General features: G+C 41.1%; 1 protein-coding gene across 2 annotated transcripts in view; it reads left to right on the forward strand.

Moving 5' to 3' along the window:
- Positions 1 to 13,074, forward strand: part of braf (B-Raf proto-oncogene, serine/threonine kinase) — a 47,809-nt gene that overhangs the window by 26,534 nt on the left and 8,201 nt on the right. The window contains exons 7-18 of one of the 2 annotated variants that reach the window (XM_022216106.2): positions 1,085 to 1,204; positions 1,431 to 1,590; positions 3,271 to 3,310; positions 4,992 to 5,111; positions 7,182 to 7,318; positions 7,397 to 7,514; positions 7,837 to 7,921; positions 9,167 to 9,343; positions 9,424 to 9,470; positions 9,652 to 9,770; positions 9,951 to 10,082; positions 12,803 to 12,937. In XM_022216106.2, coding sequence (XP_022071798.1) covers positions 1,085 to 1,204; positions 1,431 to 1,590; positions 3,271 to 3,310; positions 4,992 to 5,111; positions 7,182 to 7,318; positions 7,397 to 7,514; positions 7,837 to 7,921; positions 9,167 to 9,343; positions 9,424 to 9,470; positions 9,652 to 9,770; positions 9,951 to 10,082; positions 12,803 to 12,937 — 1,390 coding nt within the window. The remainder of the gene's footprint in view (positions 1 to 1,084; positions 1,205 to 1,430; positions 1,591 to 3,270; positions 3,311 to 4,991; positions 5,112 to 7,181; positions 7,319 to 7,396; positions 7,515 to 7,836; positions 7,922 to 9,166; positions 9,344 to 9,423; positions 9,471 to 9,651; positions 9,771 to 9,950; positions 10,083 to 12,802; positions 12,938 to 13,074) is intronic. The other variant, XM_022216105.2, reaches the window with a different exon arrangement.

The raw sequence follows: 13,074 nt of genomic DNA on the forward strand, positions 1-13,074 counted from the left end.
AGACAGACAGACAGACAGACAGACTCACAGACTCCGGTGATTACATAACCTCCTGGCCGAGGTAATTATGCTGAGGTTAATTGATAACTCTAAATTGCCCGTGAGTGTGATTGTTTGTCTGTATATGTAGCCCTGTGACAGACTGGCGACCTGTCCAGGGTGTCCCCTGCCTTCACCCGAGTCAGCTGGGATAGGCTCCAGCAGCCCCTGCGACCCTAGTGAGGATAAAGCGGTGTATAGAGAATGGATGGATGGATGATGCTTCTGTTGTGTGTAATGGGCAGAAATGACCTTTTTCTGTGTCTACTCACTTTGGCTTTTTACCTGGCAGATGAAGCGTTAAAATTGCATTTCCTGTAGTCCTTCAGACTTGATTATTAACAGCAGATGCACAAAATACTTTTTGTCCTTTATCAAATCCATAATTTTTAGGTGTCGGAAAAATGTGTTCAGTTCAAAACTTGCGCATTTCTCATGGAGTGACTTTTCTAGCAGTCAAATCAGCCACAGGAATCATAGATCACACAGTCATGCTTGTGGTATTGCTGCCTGGTTACTGAACAAAGTGTATACTGCTTAACTCTTTAGTGGTCAAGCGTAGATGAACAGATGAGGCAGGAGTTTTTCAGCTGAAGCATTTCTGATTCTTGACAGGAGATTGTAGATGTACCTTGACTGTAGTGTTATTCTGACTGTACTTATTGTCTAAGCTAGCTGTGTTGATATCGTACTCCAATTCTGTTTTTAAATAACCTGATTCAAGAATGGGACAAGAAATCCCCTTTATCATCAGCAGCATCAGGTACATCTTCATCTGTTGAACTCTGTCATCAAAACCTTTCAATGTAAATAAAAAAGGTGCTCAGAATAAACCCTGTAACCAGATACAGGGCCATCATGTCACTGTGATGATACACTAATAATCTTTGTGGGTTGTGGCTTTAAGGCAACAGTGCCATTTTGAGGTTAAACTGGAAATCAATGAGCTACTGTCATTTGCATCAGTTGTGCTGAGAAAGTAAAACAAAAAAGCAAAAGTAGAATATTACAGTAATAACTGATCTCACTGATGTGTGTTCTGTAGCTTGTTGCTAGTGTCCAAGTTCTTTGAGCATCACCCATTCACCCAGGAGGAGGTGTCCTCAGAGGGAACCACACCTGTGTCTGAGGCCTGTCCGTCACTCCCTCCATCTGACTCCACCGGGTGAGTCTTCCACCTGAACACTCCTCAGCTGAAGAGGAGTCATTCTCCTCCATTTCCGCTTTTTTATATTTTCTTTCAGTAAAACGAGTCATGGGACAGCTGTGAATGTTTTTTGTGTTTTTACAGAGCAAACGGACATTAAAATGAGTAGAAACACATTAACTACAATTAACTACAATTCTTAAGTCTGTTACAGCTTCTTTTCACTAACGGATCATCTCTCCAGGTCCATATGCCACACCACTGTGTCCCCATCCAAGTCCATACCCATCCCGCCCAGCTTCCGTCCCAATGAGGAGGACCACCGCAACCAGTTTGGCCAGAGGGACCGTTCGTCCTCCGCCCCCAATGTCCATATCAACACCATTGAACCTGTCAATATCGATGTGAGTCTGCTGTCTCTTTACTGAACTGATTGATACATGAAGATAATGAGAATATATTCATTTTTTGTTATGAGCATATAAATGGAAATAGATATGTTCTGTGGTTCTCTAGACATTGGTGGACTTGCACCTGAGAGCTGGCATTGCTATGAGATGGTCCAACAACTCCGCTTGTACGCAACTGCCTTAATTCCATCATAGGCCTGTACAGCCTTCAAAGTAGTTTTGGTTGTTTTCAGTCAGCCCACATAGCTTTGGATATTTTTCGGTTTAAAACTACATGTGTTATGTTTATATTTCTGTGAGAAAATACAACCTGGTTAGCCTAGCCTGCTCACAATAGCTGTCCATGTCATTTTTATACTTACTGGCAACTCCTGCATCTACAGAGCGGTGTTAGCTCGAGTTAGCTGGGTCTTAAGTGTGTCAGCTGTCCAAACTCAACCCGTCGTAGTCCTGAGAGCATGGACACACGAGTTGTCAAGATGTCAACAGTGATGCAAGTGTTGTACCAGACCATCATGGGGAAGAAGGAGCTGAGTCAGACAGGCTTTCAATTTACTGGTTGATCCACGTTCCAGCCCTCAGTTATGCTCATAACCGCTGGGTAGTGTGAGAAAGAATGAGTTTGCAGATATAAGCAGCCGAAATGAGTTTTCTCTGTTAGGTGGTTAAGCTCAGAGAGAGCTTGGCCATGCAGAGGGATGTTGAATCAAGTCACTACTTGTGCTCTTCAGAAGGATCCACCTGTGATAGTTTGTGCATCTGATTAGGATGCTTTTTTTTGAGTTTTTAAATGTATGTCGGACAGGGAGGAATGCCCTGCTCAGTCTGTTTTCACCAGTACCCAAAAAGCGAAAGAAAATGGTTTGATGTCTGTACAACTGTAGTAGAAAAACCTGTATAGTCGTAGCATTCGGTGAGCATGAGATGATTAGATGACCTACCCAGCTAGCAAGCGGATAGCACAAGAAGAATATTTTACAGTTCTACTTAAACCTACAACAATGCTCACTGCGGTCTCCATCCTCCTCAGGTTTCACACTGATGTTTTGCATATATTTGATGCCTGTCGCTGCTTGTAATCAAGTGCTGTTTGATGGTATTTATGATAATCTATATTGGTTTTGGATAGATCTTTTCCAAATGTGGTGTTCAAGCCTTGTTTGTGTGTTTTAGATGTGGAGTAGTTGCTCTGTCTAGTGGATTAATCCTCCAGCTGTACTTAGACAACATACTGTACATCCATGTGGCTTGGAGGGGAGGCTGTCGTTTTTTGATTGTATCCTTTTAAAATCTAGGATTTATAGTGTAGCTGGTGTCTCTAGCTTTAACTGAACATGAGTTCCACAACACAGCTTACAATAAAGACACGTGTGTTGTGTACAAGTAAACTAAAGTAGTTTATCTGTTCTCATTTGTTTGAAAAAGTGGCATCTCCAGTTTGTGATTCAACAGTGGAAGATCTCCGTTGCAATTGTTCCTGGTCATCCAGAGCTCTTTGTCATTGAGTCTCTGGATGTAGATGAATTGGAATCATTAAAAGGTTTTCAGCTAGTATAGATGCTCCTCATTTTGCACCATCTAGATCAAATTCACGACTATCTATGTCTGAATGTGGCATCTCCTGACCAACTGAATGTGCGTTTATATTTAATTTCCTTTCTTTCTTCTTTTCAGGACCTGATTCGAGATCAGGGCTTGCCGAGGTCAGATGGAGGTAAGGATTCAATCAGGAGACTTCAGGGTCTACTGTGGCTTTTTCCAACCATCCTACGTCTGTGTGCTCTTGGTCTTTTGTGTGTGTGTGAAGTTCAGACCCGAAAGAAAGAGTCAGTCATGTTGCGTCCTGCACCCTACTCGTCACTGCCACCAGCAGCTGAAAATCCCTCTGATTTGTGGACCAGTGTGTCTGGAAGACAAGAGCCTAAACTTGAGCAGAGGTTGTTTTTATTCTCAGTGCTCTGCCAGGCCGAGCTCTTCTGGACATTTAGGAAGAACGTATGTAGCTAATGAATTTTTCAATTTCATCCAACATGTTCAGTGACAGTAAAATCACCTAGAAGTAAGTCAGGGACCCACTGCAGTCTTCATGGTCTAAACATTATTGACTTGGATTCTTGCCCTAGATAAGAGAGCTTTACAAACTGTGGTCCAATGGTATTTCCAAAACGTTCAACAAGCAAACAAACCTTCTACCAAGGCTGCACTTTTTAAAAATATATTAGTAATATTAACAACAACTTGTTTCCACCTAATTCTGGAATGACATTAAAATACATATAATTAGGGTTGGGAATCAGGAAATTCAGATTCCAAAGGGATCACAATTAAATTTCAATTTGAGTTATTAGTTACTAAACAAATTCCAGTTGTTGTAGTTCATGTCAGTTGAAAGCCGAAATGTCTTCACATCTCCCAATGCATTGGTCCAAATATACCTTAATTTAGCAAAAATCTGCTGGAAAACACTTTTACATGGTCTACTGGACTCCACCATTGTTAAAATACTGTAGCTGAAGGAAACAGCAGAATATTAAAAAAAAAAGTCCAAAAATACATAGCAGTGCCCTCCTTAAAGCAGATGTGCATTCAGGCTGTGGGTGTGCTTGATTAAAAAAAATAAATAAAAAATTCATACTAACTATGTGAATGAACATGGTCACCAAGTGTTTGTTTATCTTGATAGACAGAGATGTGTGATGGAAGTAGTCAGATCCTTCATTTAAGTAACAGCCTTAATACCAAACTGTATTGCATTACTTAAAGTAAAAACGTGTGTGTATATTCACAAAAGTGCAATGTGGTATTAAAAGTACTCAATGCAGGGAATAATCTCCTTGCACTGTGACTATATTGCAGTTTGTTCTATGAATACACTGTTTGCACTCATGCATTACTGTAATAGCAAAATTTCTTTACTGTATTAACCCTAAGCACCTGCAACTTAAAGAATTGGAATCAAGAATTGCTAGAATATAAATGATACCCAACCCTGCACATAATAGTACATACCTATGACATACTACGTTTTAGTCAAGCTAATGTTGACATTTAGATGTATTAAATGCAGTACTGTGTACCAGCTTTAGGCTCTAAACGTAATGATGCAGTATATAGCGTTTTATTTATCAGCTTACTACAAGGTGGAGTATAAAGAAATCAACTGCATTAAATGTATACTTGGTGTGAGCACCCTGTCTAAGCCAGTTTCATTATCTAAAGTGTCTAAGACTTTTGCACAGTACTGTATATGTCAGAGTTAAAGTTAGCAGTGTGACACCTGCAGACGCCCTGACTGACGCAGCTAACAGAGCTGTAGCTGTAGGTAGAGGTTGGCTAGTTAGAGCGGGGCAGGGTGAGTAGCAGTGATGGTCTGTCTGTCTCTCTTTACCCTGCAGCCCCCCCGACCCACCCCGCCCGCTGCTTGAGGAAGCACCGGACACGGACCTCAAGCCCCCTCCTATACTCCTACCCCAATGACATAGTGTTTGATTTTGAGCCCGAACCTGTTTTCCGAGGTAGTTAGGCCTATGTGTGTTCCTTTTGTTCTTCAACCCCTACACACATACCCACACACCAACCTCAGCCCTGTGTCACATCCACTGTGTGTTTCCCCCTCCCTCTCTCTACTACCACCTCACAGGTATATCTCACTGCTGCTATGATCAGACACTGCTCATTCTATGGATGGTGGTTTCTTTCACAGAAAGGCTGCTTTGTTGAGCTATTTGTTAAATATGGTGAAGAATAATCAAACAGTTTTTCTGGACAGTGGACTAGTAAACATTGAAGCAGTACCTGCCATAACCTCAGTCTTTAGCCGCATATAAAATACTTTCAAATGAAATATTACCACAGCGTGAAATCATTTTCTTAGATTGAGAGTTGAAGTATTTGAAGGGCAAGTTCACCAAAAATGAAAAAAAAAGTTTTTTCCTCTAACTGATTAGGTGATTGCAAACTTGTGATCATGGTCTATACATTTAGCTGTATTTCTGGAGTTTGGGGCCCACGTAGTTTTAAACCAGACATGCTCTGACCTAAATCGTATGGATAAAACAAGAAAAGTACTCTCACACTGCTCAGTCATTGTATGATTTCCGATGGATGAAATCTTTAAACAATTCGTGATCCACAGTGGTGGATTTGTAGTAGGATCACAATCATGTGATCATCAGCAGGCAGCTGATGTAGTGTTCACTTGTTGTCATGGTTACAGTGATGCCGTGCTGCTCTCTCACAATGATACACAAATCTTTAACGAATCTGTGGATCCAGACTACAAGCTGCATCACTGCTAAAATCTAATCACTTGGTCCTTCTGTAATTTCTGAACTTCCCTGAAAATTTCATTGAAATTCATTAGTCTGTTTTTGAGTAATGCCTTGAGCAGACAGACAGACAGATGCACGCCAGTCGTCACATAGCTCTGCCCACTTGTTGGCAGAGTAATAATGCAGTCGGCTTCAGGAAGCCAACCACATGTTAGTAGCAGTCTTTTTTCAATAACGGCCAGAAAGAACCATGACATTCAAAGTGGTGCTGTACTGTATGTATAAAGCATCAGTGTTTACATAATGATGATGATAATGATGGGACCTGCTTGTTTTTTAAGTGTATGTTACTTTATGATTTGTTATACTCAAGCATACATAGCAAAGTCAGTGTTTAATATCTGACTGACCACCCCAGTCATATATTAGACTGCTCTGTGCTGTAGCTGTTTAGGGTAAAAGTAAATGTTACGATGTTTTCAAACTTTCAATTCTTAATCCAACAAGTGCCAACCAGCTGCCTGTTATTTATACTCAGCATGCTACATGCTAGCTGCCTGTTCTGGTCTTGGTCTTTTAGAGCAACAAAGACACAGAACTCCCATCAGCTTGGAAAGGTTGACATCAGAGAAATTTCTCCTTTGACAAGAACACCTTAGGCCTGGAGTGAAATCTACAGATAGAATGAGTTAGTCAGTACATGCAAAGAGTTAAAGAACCAAACAACAGAACTCATGTTAGCTACAGCCATGTGATAACAGGCTGTTAACTGTACGGTTTAGAACTGAAGCTTGTGGTTAGTAAAGTTTGCTCTGTTAAATAGTTGACATTCTGACCCCGAAATTCAGTGACGCCTTTCAATCTTTTAAAAAAATTGCCGAAGTTGACCAGAAATAAACCCTTTCTTTTTTGAGACGCTGTTTCATATGCAAGGATGTTGATTCAGGTACAGCTTACCTGAGGAGCAGCCAGTCCACAGAAAAACTGGTAATCATGATACATTACCCAAAAAGGCTCCAGACAGGACTAAAGCCATCGCTCATTTATCAGAATCCAAGGGTTATGACATCATAATATGCTTTGTGATCATGACGAAGTCGACTTTATTAAACCATCAACTGCCATCCAACCAAGCACCCCCTCACTTCTTTGCATGTGACCAAATACTCACACAACACTGATACAGAAGCCTCAGTCCCTGTCCTCTTCCAAGCTTCCTCTTTCTTTCCTCTCCTGCTTTCTCTCACCTTCTTTTTGACTGGTCTCTTCCACTGTCCTTACCTCTCTACTTTTGCTGTCTCTCGTCTTCACTAGGCTCCACCACAGGCCTGTCAGCCACGCCTCCTGCCTCTCTGCCTGGCTCTCTGACCAGTGTCAAGGTCCCACAGAAGTCACCATGCCAACAGAGGGAACGCAAGTCGTCCTCCTCATCCGAGGACCGCAATAAGATGGTGAGAGTCTGTCAGTGACATGAGCATAGTGCTGCAGCTCACTGTGTGCTTGTGTTGACTGAGTGTCCTGTGGAACAGAAAACTCTGGGGAGAAGGGACTCCAGTGATGACTGGGAAATCCCAGAGGGACAGATCACCCTGGGTCAGAGGATAGGCTCTGGATCCTTTGGAACTGTCTTCAAGGGCAAGTGGCATGGTAAGAGACTGAACAAGGCATTTTTGAACTGATTGTTATTGACACAAACCTAAGTATTATCCTTTGTTTATGCTCACTGTCACACAGGTGTTGGAAATTAAAATGCTTTTCTTAACAACTGCAGCATTATCAAACCATAATTGATTATTTAACTACACAAAGTGAACCCAGTGGTCATTTGTCCTGTGCAGATATTGATGTTTTAGCCTATGGACATAAGATATGGGCCATATGAGCACTTCTCCTAATTGTACCACTTGGTTGTAGGAATGCTGTTCTAGTCAGCTTTGGCCTGTGTTTGACTGATCTGTCCTCCACCCAGGTGATGTGGCAGTGAAGATGCTGAATGTCACTGCTCCCACGCCGCAGCAGCTTCAGGCTTTCAAGAATGAAGTTGGAGTCCTCAGGTAACTTCTCCTCTTTAATCAGAAGCACTCTCACACTACCCTACACTAATGACCATCATATTAGGTAGATATTCTCCTCTGTCAGAGTTAGGGATGGGTATCGTTAGGATTTTTATGAATCCGATTCTGGTTCTGCTTATCGATTCCGGTGCCAAACGATTCCTTAATACGATTCCAAAATAGTAAAAAAAAATAGAAGGTCAATAGTTTATTTAACTAAAGTAACTTTATTCCTTTATCTTTAGGAAAATTGTAAACAAAAATAAAATGTGCTAGAATACTAAACTGTATTATACATGTTTTCTAGCACAATTTTTTTTATTTGATTCTACAAACTTAGGCCTCGTCCATTTCCAACCCAAATCACACTGTTTTGTTGTTAGGAAATCAGTAATACAGTGTCGCAGTGGCAGAAATACACAAATACAAGAGCTGAAAATATTTCAAATGAATACAGAATGTCTGTATTGTGTTTATTTTATTTGTCTTGATTTAATTCTATACAAATTCAACCGTTTTATAGTTTGCATGTCATTGACATTTGCAGGGAAATATAAGCCTACACAAGACGAAATACTGTATTTTTGCCACAGGATTTAGGATGGAAATGTGCGACGTTATATTATAACATTAACTTACCTGAATGACAGAGACTCGACGACCGAGAAAGGATGTAGTCCTTTCACTACTAACTTGGTTACCGCACGGTGACACTCCACAGCTTTCTCTTTTGTCAGCCTCCTTTTCGTCAACGTGAACGGTGTCTCTTTTGGGGCCGCTGGCAAGGTGCTAACGCTGCTTGTAGCAACATTAGCACTGGCTGTGTCGGTCCGCAGAAGATCGAACACTGTACAGTCTTTCAGCTCGATGCCATATTGTCGTAAATGTTTCGTCAAATTTGACGTGCAGCCTGTCTTACAGCTTATGACATATGTTGCACTTTCCTTTTTCATCTCTTTGTCTTTCAAAATGAAGCCACACTTCAGAGTGTTTCCCATGGTCCATAGTTAGCAAAGTTTCTCCGGTGTTGTTTTTTTTTCTTTTACGTGACTACGTCACACATATAAGTCCGTCCAAGAACCGAAAAGCAGAACCGAAAGTAAATATTTTTTATGGGTACCCGGTACCCGCCGTTTTTGATTCGGTTCCTACTTAGAACCAAATTTCGATATCCAACCCTAGTCAGAGTTCTTTTGAACTGCTGCCGTTCTGTCGTTTGATCAAGCTGTGTGTTTTTTGAACCAGGAAAACGCGTCACGTAAACATCCTGCTCTTCATGGGCTACACCACCAAGCCCCAGCTGGCCATTGTAACCCAGTGGTGTGAAGGCTCCAGTCTATACCACCACCTGCACATCATTGAGACCAAGTTTGAGATGATCAAGTTGATTGACATCGCCCGGCAGACTGCTCAGGGCATGGAGTGAGTTTCGCCACAAACACAAATGGAGTCAGATTTGACCTGTTTGTCTATCTAAATAACCTTTCTCTTTTTGTCCTCAGTTACCTGCATGCCAAGTCCATCATCCACAGAGATCTGAAAAGCAACAGTATCCTTTTGAAATACTTCAGTCAGTTACTTAAACCTTAAGCTGAAGTCAACATCTGCAGCTGATGGTAGGATTTACTTTAACAAGTAGGGATGAAAATAGGAACTCCATCCTTAGACTACCCTTACTAAGAGCGTAGCAGTAGACAAATGGAACATTTCCTTAACTTCTTTACTCCCAGATATTTTCCTCCACGAGGATCTGACGGTGAAGATCGGTGACTTTGGTCTGGCCACAGTCAAGTCCCGCTGGAGTGGCTCCCACCAATTTGAGCAACTGTCTGGTTCTATACTATGGATGGTCAGTGGTGGTGTTAATAATGAATCATTCTTTGATTCATTTCAGTTATTCATTTAGCCTATCAAAAATATATAATCCGACAGGGCAGAAGTAGGGCCTGGATGTTCTTAGTGTTTAGCATTGTAACGATCTGATGTTGTTTGGCTCATGTGACAGTCAGTGTGTTCTGTATCTTGTCAGGCTCCAGAGGTGATCCGGCTGCAGGACAAGAATCCCTACAGCTTCCAGTCAGACGTCTACGCTTTCGGCATTGTGCTGTATGAGCTAATGTCAGGAGCCCTGCCCTACTCTAACATCAACAACAGAGACCAGGTGAGAGGACTCAGTGATCTCACTGACGCCAGACCCACAGGCTTTAATGAGGCCACATTTTTATATCCCACCACCATAGGACATCCTGTCATACTGGACTCCGCAGCCACAATTTTGTGAATGCAGTAACTTAACAAGGAGAGTGGCCGTCTCGCAACCAGAGGGTTGCGGTTCGATCCCCCGGCCCGTCGTGCTCATGTCAAGGTGTCCCTGAGCAAGACGGGTTGATGGGTTGTGGTTAGCGCCTTGCATGGCAGCTCCCCCCATCAGTGTGTGAATGTGTGTGTGCTCCAGGGGTGCTGTACCACGGCTGACCCTGCGCTCTGACCACCCCAGATGGGGGGGATATGCGAAAATCAGAATTTCCCCTCGTGGGATTAATAAGGGATATAAAATTTAAAAAATATATATATATATTCAGACTTGCATTTAAACATACAATTTGACAAATTTTTAGAATGACTTTTTCCACCAGATTTGTTTTTATTAATACAATCAACAGAGTGTAAAACAGAGGTGTTAACCAACGGCCCACAGACCAAAACAGGCTCGCCAGATTTGTTTTTTTATAATCAGTGGTTGTCAAAGTTTTTTCTAGCTCATTTAACACCTCTATATGTTCACCATTAGTTGCACAAAGCACATCAAAACAGTACTTGATTTCTTGCCATGTTTGCTGTAGCATAGCCTCATCAATGGCATCAATTCAATTCAATTCAATTTTATTTATATAATGCCAATTACAGATCAAATTGTCTCAAGACGCTTTACAGAACCCATATGAACCCCCAGAGCAGCCCTATAAGGCGACAATGGCAAGAAAAACACCCTTTTATCAGGGAAAAAAACCTTGAGCAGAACGCGGCTCTTTATGTGAAGGGACCCATCTGCCTGCTGGCCTGGTTGAGAGGGACAGAAGAGGTAGAGAGGAAGAGAGGGGGCGGGATGGGAGGGATGGGAGAAGAGGGGGGTGAGGAGCAAGGAACATATAACGCAGAATTGGATACATGTATGATAAGCTAGATGATACATCTCAGGTGAAAAAAGGAAGTCCTACAGATTTGTTTTATGTTTGAGTTGAAGGACATGTCCTTGTCAAAGATAACTCTGAGGTTCCTCACAGTAGTACTGGAGGCCAATGTAATGCCATCCAGAGTAACTCTATGCTTTGAAAGCGAGTTTCTAAGATGTTTGGGGCCAAATACAATGACTTCAGTCTTGTCTGAATTTAGTAGTAGCAAATTACAGGTCATCCAGGTCTTTATGTCCTTAAGACAATCTTGCAGTCTTGCTAGCTGATTAGTTTCATCTGACTTCATAGATAAATAAAATTGAGTGTTGTCAGTGTAAAAGTGGAAATTAATACAGTGCTTCCTAATAATATTGCCTAAAGGAAGCATGTATAATGTGAACAGTATTGATCCTAAGACAGAACCCTGAAGAACTCCATGATTAACCTTAGTATGCTCAGATGACTCATTGTTAATGTGCGCAAACTGGAACCTATCTGATAAGTAGGATTTAAAGCAGTCCAGTGCTGTCCCTTTAATGCCAATACAGTGTTCTAGTCGTTTTAATAAAAGTTTGTTGTCGATTGTGTCAAATGCTGCACTAAGGTCCAACAAAACAAGTATAGAGACTAGTCCATTATGTGATACTATGAGAAGGTTATTAGTAACTTTTACCAGAGCCATTTCTGTGCTATGATGCATCCTGAAGCCTGACTGAAACTCTTCAAACAAGCTATTCCTTTGTAGATGTTCACATAATTCACATCAGAAATCTGTTGCTTCAGGTCAGTAATGTCCTGTATCTTTGTTCGATATACGGTATCTTTAACATAACCCCACAGAAAGAATACCAAGGGTGTGATATCTGGTGAACGTGGTGGCCAAGGAATTGGCCCATCCTTTCCAATCCACCGGTCTGAGGAGTCGCCATTTTTTAGGGTTTCATTTAACAGTACCTCTGTCACCAACAGGATACCTGAAACACACAAATTCAATGTGATTGCAAACTTTAATAAACACTGATTACAATAAAACAAATCTGGTTAAGATATCTTCTGCTATTGTGTTAAATTCTTTAAACTTTAAACAGACTTTATGGAAGCCCTGTATATTTTTTGCAAAAATTTTCTACATTTACAAGGCAGAGGGACAACTTAACCTTCTTCCTTAACAGTTCCCGTTTGGTTTGTGTTGTGGGTCAGTTCAGGTGGTCAGGATTACTACACAGATGTGGAAATGAATGTAATTTTAAAATAATTTTTAGATCATGTCAGGTTGTTTTGATCATAAAATAAAATACTACATTGTTCAGTTTGAGTGACTAAATGTTTTGTGCCTTTGTAGAAACACTGATCTGTGAGTTGGGATATACAAATGATGAACTGAATTGTAATATTCTTGAAATTGCACTTATTTTCTTAAGAAATTTCAAGTTGTTAATAATGTTTTGTACAAAGGTAATTAAATGTGAACATTTTCAGAATATATTGCTTTTGCACTAAACCAAAAAAATGTGTAGTTGTGGTTATTTATAGGTTATTATGCTGTGATTTTACTGGTCACTGGAGATCAAATGGCCTGTATGTGGCCCTGAACTAAAAAAAGTGTCCCTCTGTCCAGTTAGATTTCCTACCATTAACATTAACACAGCTCAATCTGATTGACACTGCTAACCGAAATGACAGTGATTGGTACCTTCTCTTCCCACAGATCATATTCATGGTGGGTCGAGGATACCTGTCTCCTGACCTCAGTAAGGTGCGCAGCAATTGTCCAAAGGCCATGAAGAGACTGATGGCTGACTGCCTGAAGAAGAAGAGAGAAGAGCGGCCTCTCTTCCCTCAGGTAAGAAACATGATGATGCTTTTATTTGTCGCAGGGAGGGACAGGTGCATATGATTTGCAACATTAAACACAGATGCATCTGAATAAAATTAAAATAACTTTCAATGGCAAAAACCAACAACTGAGCAGAAAACCAT

The sequence above is a fragment of the Acanthochromis polyacanthus genome, chromosome 1 (assembly GCF_021347895.1).
Source record: "Acanthochromis polyacanthus isolate Apoly-LR-REF ecotype Palm Island chromosome 1, KAUST_Apoly_ChrSc, whole genome shotgun sequence".
Taxonomy (NCBI): domain Eukaryota; kingdom Metazoa; phylum Chordata; class Actinopteri; family Pomacentridae; genus Acanthochromis; species Acanthochromis polyacanthus.